At 42.3% G+C, this 13119-nt stretch overlaps 1 protein-coding gene across 10 annotated transcripts in view; it reads right to left on the bottom strand.

Annotated features, from left to right (window-relative positions):
• Window positions 1-13119, bottom strand: part of LOC111667333 (pleckstrin homology domain-containing family A member 5-like) — a 218679-nt gene that overhangs the window by 66248 nt on the left and 139312 nt on the right. For all 10 annotated transcript variants that reach the window (XM_087178445.1, XM_087178446.1, XM_087178441.1 and 7 more), the window contains exon 4: window positions 4672-4755. In XM_087178445.1, coding sequence (XP_087034571.1) covers window positions 4672-4755 — 84 coding nt within the window. The remainder of the gene's footprint in view (window positions 1-4671; window positions 4756-13119) is intronic.

Below are 13119 nucleotides of genomic sequence, written 5' to 3' on the forward strand. Positions count from 1 at the left end.
CAGAGGAGATAATTGGGATGGGAGATGAATAGTGTGTGTGTGTGTGAGAAAGCAATGGAGAGTGAGTGTTTGAGAAAGAGAGAGAGGTGGTGGCACGGAGAGTGTGGCTCCACTGAACTTGTTAGCAGTAAAACGGTGTATGTAAATGTGTGTGTGTGTGTGTGTGTGTGTGTGTGTGTGTGTGTGTGTGTGTGTGTGTCTGTGTGTGTCTGTGTGTGTTGTTGGGGGGGGGTATCTCGGCTGCACACTCCAAGACGAGAACGGATTGAAATACCATCCTGACGACTCTTTTGGAGGTGGAGCGTGTAATTGCGGCAGTTTGTTTGTCTTTCTGAGAGGCCGCGGTCCTAAATTTCATCTCAGCCGCTTCATCCCGACTTTTTGTTGTTTTTCCACTTTGTCTCCCGGGGAGCACAAAGTAGTTTCTTTGCGAGAATCGAGTGTGTCGTCCGCAGAATGGATCCCATCGAGGAGTTGATGGGTTGGGAGCATCTAGCAGTCAGTCACTCCGACAGCGGGGGAGAGTGAGGGAGGGAAAACATTCAAAGAGATTTTCTGTGTCAGTTTGCGAGTCTGACGAAAAGCTGCCATAAATGAAACGGCAGAGAGAGGCAGGGAAACAAGACATAAGAGGCAGAGAGAGGAGGGAGGACGGGTTTAAGAGGCAGACAGCATATGACAGAGGAAGAAGAGGGCAGATGCAGATGGACGTGTTAGACAAAGACATGCAAAGAAACTGTCTAATCAGTGGTGGCTGATCCTCAATGAGTCACACACACCATCAGACTCTACTCCACTAAAATCCAAGATTTACAATCTGACTGTGCACTGCAGCGCTGCAGAATCTGCACACAAGCAGAGCCAGACAGTCTAGAATCCAGGTCTGAGCAGGAGCCAGACAGTAAAGGTCTCCTGAGTCATTTTTCTGACAATGTTCAAATCAGTTCATTTTTTGAAATCTGAGAATGCAGCAAAATCCCTAAAGCTAGTCTGAAAGGGGAAGACACATGAGCAGACAGATGGACAGACAGGTTGTAAACAAAAGTGAACGATTTCCTGGTTCATTAATCATTAAAAACAATCATTACTTTTTTTCAAAGATATATTTGGGCAGAATTCAGGCAAGAAATTTGTTTGTTTATATTTTGTGAAATCATTCTCCTTACACAAGATTCCCAACACTTATTGATACATGCACGCAATGCATTCGTAATCTAGCCGACAAAGCAACAGCATTACAGTTACACTTTTGTGCATATGACAGCCACAACGAAGAGACGAGGGGCGAGGTTGTCCACAAACCAACTGAAGCTACACGCAGCCGTAGTGTTGGGAGGGGAAAGGTGAAGCAGGAAGTCTGTGATGGGTGTTTGGGATCACTTGTTTCACTTACAATTGCAGTTTGTCCAGGTGTGTTTACAACCTGTCTGCTTGTGTTTCTTGACCTTCTTGATCCCAGATCTCAGCAGTTACAAAAATAAGTTTCAATAAACTGTATAAATCTTTGTGGAACAGCGATTTGTGACAGTTTAGGAAGGGACTGACAAACGAGCCATATTGGAAAGCTATAATTCCAAACTAAAGTTTTGCTTGGGGGACGTGATGCATTGTTGCAAACAATGTTTGTTTTTTTTGTTTTTTTCCCTGGATTTAACTAATGTTTACAGAAAAATATCCCTCTGCCGGTTCAAATTCAGCAGCTCTTTAAAATACATGAAGGGAAGTGGGACACACATCGTTTGCATTTTACAGTTCTGTACAGTCACTAACCCACATTCCTCTGCACCGAGTTCACTCCTTCAAAACTCTGCACAGCGTTCTCTTTACCAACGTGCAGCTCAGCACAACAGTTAATGTCACAACCAAAACGCACTAATGCGTCAAAAACACTTCATTTCACTTTAGAGCGTCAGAACACTGACAACATTTTTCTCCAAACAAGAAAACTTTGTCCTATAAAACACATTACAAAATGGATCACTACTGTCAGTGAAGTAGCTGTTCTTTACTTATTTGGCATGAACCCAGATTCTACTAGAACAAAAAGGACATTTCTTTATTTCGTGGATTGTGCTGCCTCACAGAATATGTTGCAGAAATGAATCTGAAAAGCTGCAGTTCTTCCAGTTCGGAGGTTTTCCACGTGCACAAAATGAAACTAAAGCAATTCCTGTGACGTGGAACAAAACTATACATATTCACTATACAGAAACCCTGTATTCTGCGAGTTCTCATCCACATCACACACCATGCCCTCTTCTGCAATACACCTGCGATCAAATGGTGTCCAGACATCCAGCAGTCATTCATCTGACCATGTGACTGGCGGTCATCAACTGTTCACCTGCATGAGGAAAACACTTACTCTGTGCGTTTGAACGTGAATTCATCCGATATAAACCTCCACAAAGAGTTTTGGTGGCGATTCAGCTCGACTGAGAAAGCGATCTGAAAGCTGTGATTACTGAACGCATTTTGTAATTCACAGTTTAGTCCACACTGACTTCTGCTGCACTAACTGAGTGGAAAGCTCCAACCATAATTGAGCAGTGGGTGTTAGCAACTGTAAACAACTGTAATGCAGCAGATTTCTGTGTTTCCCATTGGACCGTGGGAAGGTTTGTCTCTGTGTGTGTCCCTCACTTTGATGTTTCAAGGCCTCAGCTCCGCGGGTCCGCCCGCGCACAAGCTCATCCGCGGACGCGCGCACACCGTGTCCACAACAACGGATGTGCACATGCTCGCTCGAGCTGCACTGTTCGTCCATGAGGAAGCTGCCACTGACCCTTCTGATGACTCTGTGTGGCTTTGATAAAAAACCTTTGCAGTTCGTGCTGTTTTCTACTTGAGTTCATGTTCTTCTTCTCGTCTTTCTAAATATGCTTATTTTCTGATTCCCTGTGTAGGATGTAAGAGTGTAGAAAAGGAGACAGGCTCTGGCTGCAACTATGTAATTGTGATGGTTTTGTAGTGGTAATTTCTGTTTAATAAAGCACAAAGTCGACACTTGTCTACCTGCAAGTTTAACTCCACGTCTGCAGACTCACCGCACAGTCAAGCAGTCAAGTGTGTTGGTCTTTATACTAGTTTGTGAGTGACATTATCAGAACAGCAAGCAGACGCAGGACTCAAAACAGATTTTACTCTGATGAGTCTGTGTGGTGAAAACCCAACAGAGGACCGGGGGGGGGGGCACAACTGTGATGAGCTGCGCACTGACGCTGTATTCAAGGCCTCACGGCTGCACGGACACACAGAACTGTCTGTGCCTTCCCACATGTTGAGAGAACAGTCATGAGCTTTAACGTGACTTTAAGTCTTTCCTCTACACTGATGCGAAAACGAGCGGCACTGCATGTACACTGAACTTCATCATTCACTTCTGGTTATAGATGCTTACCATACGAATCTCACAGTTTCCCAGGTAGCAAAATAAATCCGGCCCATATTTGGGCCACACGCTTGTTTTCTTCTGTATACAGCATGAGTGTAAGGTGCTATACTTCCGCATCTGGACCAATTTTCGCACACGCACGGAAAATACCAGAGGATAACAGCCGGACTCTGGCCAGATGTGAAGTATACGGGCCAGACTCGGGCTGAGGGCCCAGATATATGATGGGCCAGAAGTTTCATTTTGCTGGGGTTCTGTTGAGATTTAAAAAATATCAACCATGTGATCGCAACAAGATCAGAACAGAATTGCTATAATTTACCCCAGGATTCAGTCTCTAACAACACTATAATGGCAGAAAGAAGTGTTGAAGGCTGAAATAACAAGTACAATAACTGCTCACTTGTTCAGTCTAATGTAGCATCAGTACAACAACAAGTCATTCTCACCACTCTGCTGCTCCCCCTTCATTTCTAAAACACAAATACTTTCATTCATTCACTCATTTTTTTTCCATCTTCTTGTCCTTTAGTTTTTTGTCCTTCTCTTCCATCCATGTCAGTGTAAACAAAGACGCTTGTCAGAGGAGCAAGTGAAATTCAGAATTACGCAGAATCCCAAAAAAATGAAATGAGTGAAACTGCTGTGTTTTCAGGATGTGTGTGTGTATTACAGCGCAGGGAGTCAGGCCTGACGTAAACTTACGCCCGCAGCCTGCACCGACTGAGCCACAAGTCTGGTGAGAACTGTTATGGAGGATTAGCGTGGCTGACTGTCTGCACACTGAGCTGAACACTGTGTTTTTAGCCTGTAGCCTGTTTATTAGCATTTTGGCAAACCTGTATCATGAAAGGTCCTGCTGCTGACATTATCCTCCTGTTCACACCGCATTACTCTGCTGCTCGTGAACGAGTCAGAGTCTGATTATTGTGAACCAACATATTTATGGACGTTATCTTCCGTTGACACTGAAGAGCCTGTCACCATTGTAAAGAGTGATGAATTAAGTGAGGTTTAATGAAGGGACAGCTACTTTGGCAACCCTGGATCCTAACTCATCTGAGTCATGCTGGACCTGAGACCCGGCTCTGGTCTGAGGAGGCTTTTCTGGGCATCCAATATAATCACAGGCCTCATCTGTGCCTGTTCACATGCTGCCACAGCTGCATGGTGCAGCTGCAACAGGCGTTCAGTGACTGTCTACAAGAGTTTCCTTTGACGTTTCAAATCAGCGCAGGAGTCAGAAGCATACAGTGCCATCGTGCAGAGAGACTTACTGTTCATTCACGACAAAGATGCAGTTGTCTTGGGAGGGGACGCCTGACACCGGGTGCTTACAGGTCACCTTCCGCTCATTGTGACTGCAGGGACAGAGACAGAGAGAGAAGAGGGAGAGAGAGCATTAGATTAGTGAAACAACATCAGCTGGAGACGAGGAGACAAGAAATCAAAGTTTAATCAGCTGGAAAAGTTCCACATGCAAATCATAAAACCTTTAAAAAAGGAACAAACACCGCAAATCAGCAACAGCGCTGCAGCTCAGAATCACACAACAAACACACTCACACACATACACACACACCTTGAGCAGTGGGTGGTGCTAAACTTCAGCATAATGTCCGTTTTTCGTCTTAGGTGGAGGAAAGAAAAGTTCTTGCAGATGACAAGCATCTACAGTCCTTTCCAAAATAAAAGAAATAGAAAAATTCTTCCCAACAACCGTGTCCAGACCAGCCCACAGCAGACTGGAGAGTGAGAGAGAGAGAGACTACAGCAGCACAACAGTAGACTCTCTCTCTCTCTCCCTCCCTCTCTCTCTGCCACAGTGCCACTTCCTGTGCCCACTTTTTCTCTTTTCCTTCTGTCCCTTCTCTTTCTTCCTTCGTCGTGTTCTCTCTTTCCTGCTTTCATCATCTTTCTATCTTTTCGTTTCATCTCTTTCTCCATCTCTTCTCATGAAGTCTGGAAAGTACCACAATAATTATATATTTTTACAGTGTCTCATTGTATTATGCATCATTAAAGTCTCTGAGGGAAAAATACAAAGATGGCTAAGTTTGAAAGCTCAGTGTTGATCATGAAAAAAGTAGTTTAGGCTTAAAAAAAGAGAGAAACGTAACTCGGTTTTCTGTCAAAATAAAAGCATTATTGAATTTGCCAATTAATAATTAATATTCTCATCCCCTGAGAATGACTTTAAATGATAATGTGTTATAATACTATAAGAATTACACTGAAGAAGGATTTTAAATTTAACTCCACCCACTTATAATATATATAAGTAAGTATTTATTTATAGTAAATAAATAAATAACTAATTAAAGTCCAAGCCTCTGTGCTGCAGTGGGAGCTCTGATTGGTCAGCTGTTCTGTCTGTGTATATATATATAGTTTGAGTTTAGTAATACACACACATTATTAACATGTATGAATACAAATATAAATAACTATTATATTTAATCAATATCAGTTTTACATGCAGTTTAGTTATCCTATTTCTTATTGATTTTATTCCATTTTGGTGACACACGTTAGACTCTGTGTCTCTGATTCTTCTCCTCTGTCTTTTTTCTTCTCAGCTCTCATTTTATCATCACCTTTTCACTCTTCACCTCTGGTTCATTTCTTGTTTTTATTGTCTCTTCTTTCTTCGTCTCCCGCTTACATTTAATTTTTCTCACGCTCATGCTCTTCCTCCTTTTCTCCCTCGTATTCACTCGTCTTCTCTCACCTACTCCACTCTTTTGCACCTTTGTCCTCCACCTCTCTCTCCCACTCACTCCTCCAATATCTCCTCATTCCCTCCCTCGCTCCCTCTGCTGTGTCTCTCTGAGTCACATGCTGCCTCACAAGAAAACTGCTGACTGCTTCACCTCCTTTAGTCTCACAAAACAGGTTCTGTTATCCACCCTGAAAACACCATGAGACAATGATAATGAAGTTAGGAGGAAACTTTGGAATACACTAACACACACATTCAAGTAGACTGTCAGTCTTCTTGGGCTGCGTTGGAAAAATAAGCCTGGAGTCTTTTTTTAGACTTAATTACAAATGTGGCCTTTTAGTCTGATTTAAGTCTTTGATTTATGAATTATAAACACAATTAAGTGATTGCATTTAAAAAAAAATATGGCTGCCACAAGCAAATTAATTAATTAGACCATGTGCATAGCTCGACACATTTAACACATATTTCTGCAGCAGCTTTTTCAGAGTAAAAGAGCAGCAGTAAGACCGGAACCCTGTATCTCCTGATCCAGTCCAGAAGTGTAGTGCCCGTACTCTGAATTATTAATAATATAATAATCAAAATGTGCTTTATTATAGAATAATTAAAGTTTAAGATGCATCACAAAGTGCTTTGCATAAAAGCGAAGAATTTGAACATTTGCAATAAAACAGTGAGAAACTTTACTGGAATGAATGGGTGCCATATTGGAAGGTGGTATTTTCTTCAAGGTCCCATATAGTATAAAGGTAGATGTTCATGTGTTGTTTGATTATAAAGCAGGTCTATGTTCTATATTAATACTAAGAGAGTATCAAAGTCTGTATATACACTGCCTGCATTCAGAAACTGAGCCTTAAAATGAGCTGTCAGGACTTCTGTCACTCTGTGATGTCACAACAAAGCACTCACTGCTCTCAGTCATGATCCAAGCCCCACCCACCCGGACCCACCATCTAACCTTGCAGGATTCTTCTATATTTTTATTTGATAACTGAGAAAACAGTCAGCCAATCAGAAGAGAGGCTCAGAGCCTCCTCTCTTCTGATTGGCTCACCGACCTGTTGTTACTAGAGCTCCAGAGACAAGCCTTAGAGAGGAGATGTAAAACTACACTGAGATTGTTTTTGGTTTTTAAAACCACAAATTAATCTTCTTATGGATCAACGCTTCAGATAAAACATCGGAAAAGCGTAAATTATGCGAGTTCTGAACAGCTGAAGGAGAAAACCGAAGTAGAGCACAGCTTGAATGAAGTTAAAAAGCCTCCACACACTGTTTGACTTCTTGCTGGTTCAGTAACAGCAGTGTCAGCATGTTGTTGTTTCCAGGGTGTGAGGATTGAACTCCTGAATATTCACTGTAACACAGGCTGATCTTCTCAGTGTTTACCCCTCGAAAGTCACTCGAGTCACTACTTGATTTGGGAACCTCAATTGTGCGTGTCAAACTAATCAAACCTCTTGTTGAAACAGCTGCATAATTTCCACTTTCAGATTTTACACCCCACTTGGTTCACAACAATATTCAATCACAAAACTGCAAAGTAAGGAGAATAAAGCTGCAGCTGAAAAGTTGGATCAAATCCAGTTTCTGTACGCCTCTGATTGTATAGCATCTGCTATCAGCGGTTTATTAGCAACACCTAACTAAAATTAATGAAGTCTAATACAGCAGTGCTACAGTAATTCATGATAGTTATAAGGTTAAGTTTGTGTTGAAGCTGTTTGAGGTGTTGAAATGTGATCATTTTGGAGGTTGTTGAACTGAACTGCATTATACAGACAGGTGTTTCTATTATTTTGCCCACCCTATTCCTATCAATGATAATAGGCTAAATAACAGAAGTACCTCTCTGTATAATGCAAAATTCACCTGAGTGAGAATCCTTAAATAAACTCGGCGGTCTCTCTCGGGGGTCAGCATGTGTTGGCAGCAGATGGAGGCTGAGCATGTACACTGTTTTTGCACCCACATCTGGGGATGCCAGATGTGCAGAAGGTGCAGGGAGTCAGGGAGGGAGGGGAAGGGGGCTTCTCTTGGCTCAAATCTAGCCAGCTGTGCAGCACCATGGCTGGGATTGCTCTGTCCTACATCCTACAGCTGGAGGCTGGATACTAAGAAAAACAAGAGAGAAATAAAATCTACCAGTGCACTCCTGATTATTCTCCCTCTGTGTCAAATACACACACGCACTTTTGACTCAAAATAATAAAGAGCAGAACATCAGTCACATCCTGTGATATTGTGAGATGAAATTTTAAAAAATAAAAAAGTAAAACACGAGTGAAGTTGAAGGAACAGAGGCGTATCTGCCTCCAAAAACAAGGCAGCACAGCTAAGGAGCAGCATATGATAAAAAAAATGACATGTACAGTGAAAAAACCATCGTGGCAGCTTTCAACAGGCTTTCATCTCCGACTTAAAGCAGCATTTCAAACCAGCAGCATCATTATGCTCAGTTTCAGGTACACAGCGAGACAAATCACAGCAAGGCGTCGAGGAAGTGGACTGAGCAGTGCCCTATCCAATTTTAACTTCAGTCACATCGCTGCTGTCTCCCCAACACAGCTACGTGAGACAGCGAAGATTAGCTGAGTCACCTTGAGTCATCAAAGACACAGATTCATTGATTCTATTCATTCATCCCATAAACACCAGGCAGATATTTGCACATGGACAGCAACAGGCAGCAGGAAAAGTGAAACGTACCATCATGGTTGATGTAGTGCTTTTACATCAGATAAACCTGTGATCTTATCAATGTTGCTTTAAATATTGATGCCGACGATCCCCCTCAGTTTAACACTAAAGCAAACAGTTCTTGGGCAGTTTTGTTGGAACTTAAAACGGAGTGGGAACACGTCCTCCTGTTTACAGTGCAGCCAAACAAACATGTTCGTGGAGGCAATATTAAAGCAGTGTAACGCAGGTTACTGTTCACACCCCCACAGTAAATCCAAACCCCGATTATCCCAGGTCATAAATAACTTCAGGTTTGCTGTGATCAACATCCTGGCACTATGCAAGACAAAGCTTATCATAAAAATGTGGTTCGTGCGTGCCAACCCAGCCACCAAGAACACTACCATATTGCGAAACCACTGAAAGGACCTACAGCCTCATAAAGTGGCCCCAACGGGATGGATTAAGCATTTCTCAAACCATCATGCTCAGCTGCAAACTAATCCAATGTACATCAGTGATCCGGGTCTGATGAGGCCATCATCCATCCCATCGACCATACACCCACAACATTGATATGTGATGATTCTGGAGATTGCATTCATCGTTCAATGCCAGCATTTTTTAACATCTGCAAATGACAACTGTGGTATTGTTAAAGTTAGAAATACACGATGTTACGGCAAATAAAACATGGTAAAGGTATGTAACTAAACACCTGGGTTCATATTATAGTAATATTGTAGGTTCTGTTAACCTGTGACAGTATGAGAAATCCAACCTCACACATGCAGCTCGGACACACCTTGTAACATAAAGGACACGGGCACTGAAGGTTAGAAATTGATCTGTTAGATCTGATGGAACTGTGAATTATAGAATGATCCGATACGATTATGTCACCAATAATGTCATCCAACCAGATACCATCCCGATCTTGCACCTGTCCAAGAAAAGTCCTGAATGCATCCTGACCTGCAACATCCCAGTACGATGCCACTGTTACCAAAGGTCTCAGGTTCAGCCCCTGCACCGGCCAACGAGTCCACCTCAGCGAGAAACCGAAGCTCGCTCTCACACGGTGATTGCTCGAAATTAAGGAGGGTAATAAAAGAGAGAGAAAAGAAAATGAAGAGACATAGTGAGGCAGAAAGAGAGAAAGAGGAGGTGGGAGGTGAGAAACAAACTGTAAACGAGGGAGGCCAAGCCAGAGAAACCAACAGATGAATGGAATAAACAAAGGGGACAGAGCCAGTTCATAGCAGCTTCCTGCTGCAGAGTCAAGCTCTTCCAGTTCAGATGCGATGACGTGAGTAATGATGGGATGGGTGGAAGAGGGGGACCATGACGACTAAGTGTGGTCCATCCATACAGAATAATGTTAAACTGTTTGGGGTGAGGAATCTGTTGTTTCAATAAGATAATACATTTGCATTGACTATTGTTTTATAATGGAAGTATTTACTTGGTGTCTGTTTTAGTCCTTGTAACACTCTTACATCTATTTTTTTTTTTTTTTTTTAAACATAAAAATGAATCTGAATCCAAGAAGGTGCATATTTGTGATGTCAGTTTTCCTCTTTCTGCCTCCAAAACACTACAATTCCCAGAATTCTGCAGTGAGTGTCAGAGCTCTTGCTGCTGAACATTTAAGACTGATCGTCAAAACTCGGGTGAAATGTAAAGAAAGTATATGCCGACTGCACAGGGAATTTTCCCACAATGTTTAATTTGACAGGTATTAAATAAAGCTTCAAAGACAATTTAGCCTCATGGTTCGGAATTACTCGGATCCGATGTGTTTGTACACTTTAAAGCTTGTGTAGGTGCTACAGCCCCACCAATACTGATGGTCTTTTATATCAAAACAATACATTAACATTTTAATAAGTATTGTAACCAGAGTCTGTGGTGAGCAGGACATTTCACTGTGTAGAAATAAACTTGTCAGAGCTGGTGGGTGGACAAAGTTTCTCAATGACCTCAGACATACAGTATGTTTGACATTTCTTGTTACTTATCAGTCCACTACTACATGCCCAATATCAGGCAATACATACCAACCTGATTTAGCAGTCTCACCCTAGATGGTGTACTAACGTGATGACTAGAAATCCAACTGTATATCCTAAATTGTTCATGTACAACTATTTTGTGGTTTTGTGGGATCCCGATTACAACGTTTTTATTAATGAAATGAAGATCTGCTTATAGGGATGGATCTGTGAAGTGTTTGTACTCATTGTATCAAAGATTAATATTCATTGTCAGTGTCAGTTCTCCTTCCAATACTTGCTTCCTGTCACACAGGCTGAGTAACATTTCTTTCGAGGATGCAGTTTGGTTTCAGGAGACAAAATGAACAACAACATCTAAATCAATTGCACAAAATCTGTCTTTGTTTTTCCATAACAATGGTAGTAGAACAACAACCCAAAATGCTATGTAAAGCTCTGTGTTTTAACCCTACTGAAAACCTTTTTTTGTTTGGTCTGTATATACACGATACTTCCAGATAGGTAATTTTTGTATTAGTATCATCTTTACCACAAAGAAAACATAGTTTAATGTCCAGAAAATATCGGTCAAAAACCCCAGATTAAAAACTTACTTCCTACAATATATACACAGAGCGGCTGTTGCATGGTTAAGGCTTAGTAATAGTGATGGTAAATAAGCTGTGGTTGCTACAGGCCCATCCTCCACTTCCACCTCCACACCTCCACTGTCCTCCTCCTCGCTTATGTGAAGGGCACACCACTTCCTGCGTTGGCTCAGAGTGTCGACATTAGCAGCAGAGTCATTGGATGTGGATAATTCCTCAGATACTGAGCTGCTGTTTGACTGCTGAACCACATGTCCCTCACTTTCACTTCAATCGCTTTAGTTGACCTCAGACTGCTGTGTACTATGAGGATGTCACACTTCCTGTACTGGAAATATAATGCGAGAAAATATAATCCGGGCATCATGTTCTCCATAACACATTTGGCAAAGCAAAGCATATAAGAATACATTTAGAGCATAGGGTTTTCTATCTTCCTTTCACTGCATTGTAACAGTCTTTCAAATTGTACTTGTACTTTGTGGCCTGTTAGAGGCTTTTAAAGCTGCCATTTTTATCCAGAGTGAATTGCAATGACATGAACAATATAATATGCTAAAATCCCCAGATAATCTGTATTAATACAAGCAACTGAAGTGCAAATGTCAAAGCCATTAAATGGTGACAACAGATGAAGATGTCGCCCCTTCGGTCCTGCACACACTGAGAGTTGTCCCTCACTTGTAAGTGGCTTAGAATAAAAGCGTGTGACAAATGAATGAACGGGTACAACTATTTAAAGCAAAAGAAGAGCGAGTCTGTCTATTATTTTAAACTAAAGTTTGCTCTGCTGCACAATAAGGGACACCTGCATTGTTCCCGTTACCCAGCATGCAACACAAAATTCAACATCTGAACAGAGGACCAAACAATCTCGCTGCACACACTGTTACACATGAAACAGGTTTCATAGTGGAAGGCAAACACACACACACACACACACACTGCACACACACACGCGCGCATGCACAAACGTACCAGCTTTGAACAATAGCTCAGCTAATTCTGTCCATGTGAAATGTCAGCTAATGTTTAATGTCATTAGTCCTCAGTGTGGACAAACGTGCTTTGCTTTAAATGCCATGTGAAAAAGCCGCCCTGTGGTCAGATGACTGTGTGTGTGTGTGTGAGTGTGTGAGTGTGTGATTGTGTGTGTGTGTGTGTGTGTGTGCGTGTGTGCGTGTGTGGCAGCCATGACGCCCTGCCTGGCCACAGCTCTCCTCTCCTCCCTGCAGAGTGGCTGCCATTCACTGTCTTCCCCTCTGGCCAGGCCACTAACCTTTCAGAAAGGCCAGCAGCACTGACAGCCCCCCCCCCCCCTTCCCTTTCTTTCTCCCTCCATTTCTTTCCTTCCACCCCTGCCTCATATCTTTCTTCTCCCTGCCCCTCCCTGCCCCTTTCTCTTTCATATTTTCCTTTACCTTCTCATTTAGGTCTCAATCTATCCGCTCACCCTTCAGCTGCTGCTCTCCACCCACTCTGACCTTTTAACTCCCTGCCTCTCCTCCTCCTCCCCTCTCTGCAGTGGCCCTGCCTCTGTCTTGGCCTGCACAGGTCACCAATGTTCAAACACCTCTCTTTTGGTAGAGGAGGGAACAACACCATCAGTCATTCAAATCAAAGTCAAAGTCTAAAGTTAGTGCAACTTAAAGGTCCTGTGGAATCATTTATTCAACTTGGTCTTTCAAGTTCTTTTCTATCAAAAGT

The sequence above is a fragment of the Seriola lalandi genome, unplaced genomic scaffold, assembly GCF_002814215.2.
Source record: "Seriola lalandi dorsalis isolate HSWRI2012SDOR001 ecotype SW California unplaced genomic scaffold, Sedor1 jcf7180002054688, whole genome shotgun sequence".
Lineage (NCBI taxonomy): Eukaryota > Metazoa > Chordata > Actinopteri > Carangiformes > Carangidae > Seriola > Seriola lalandi.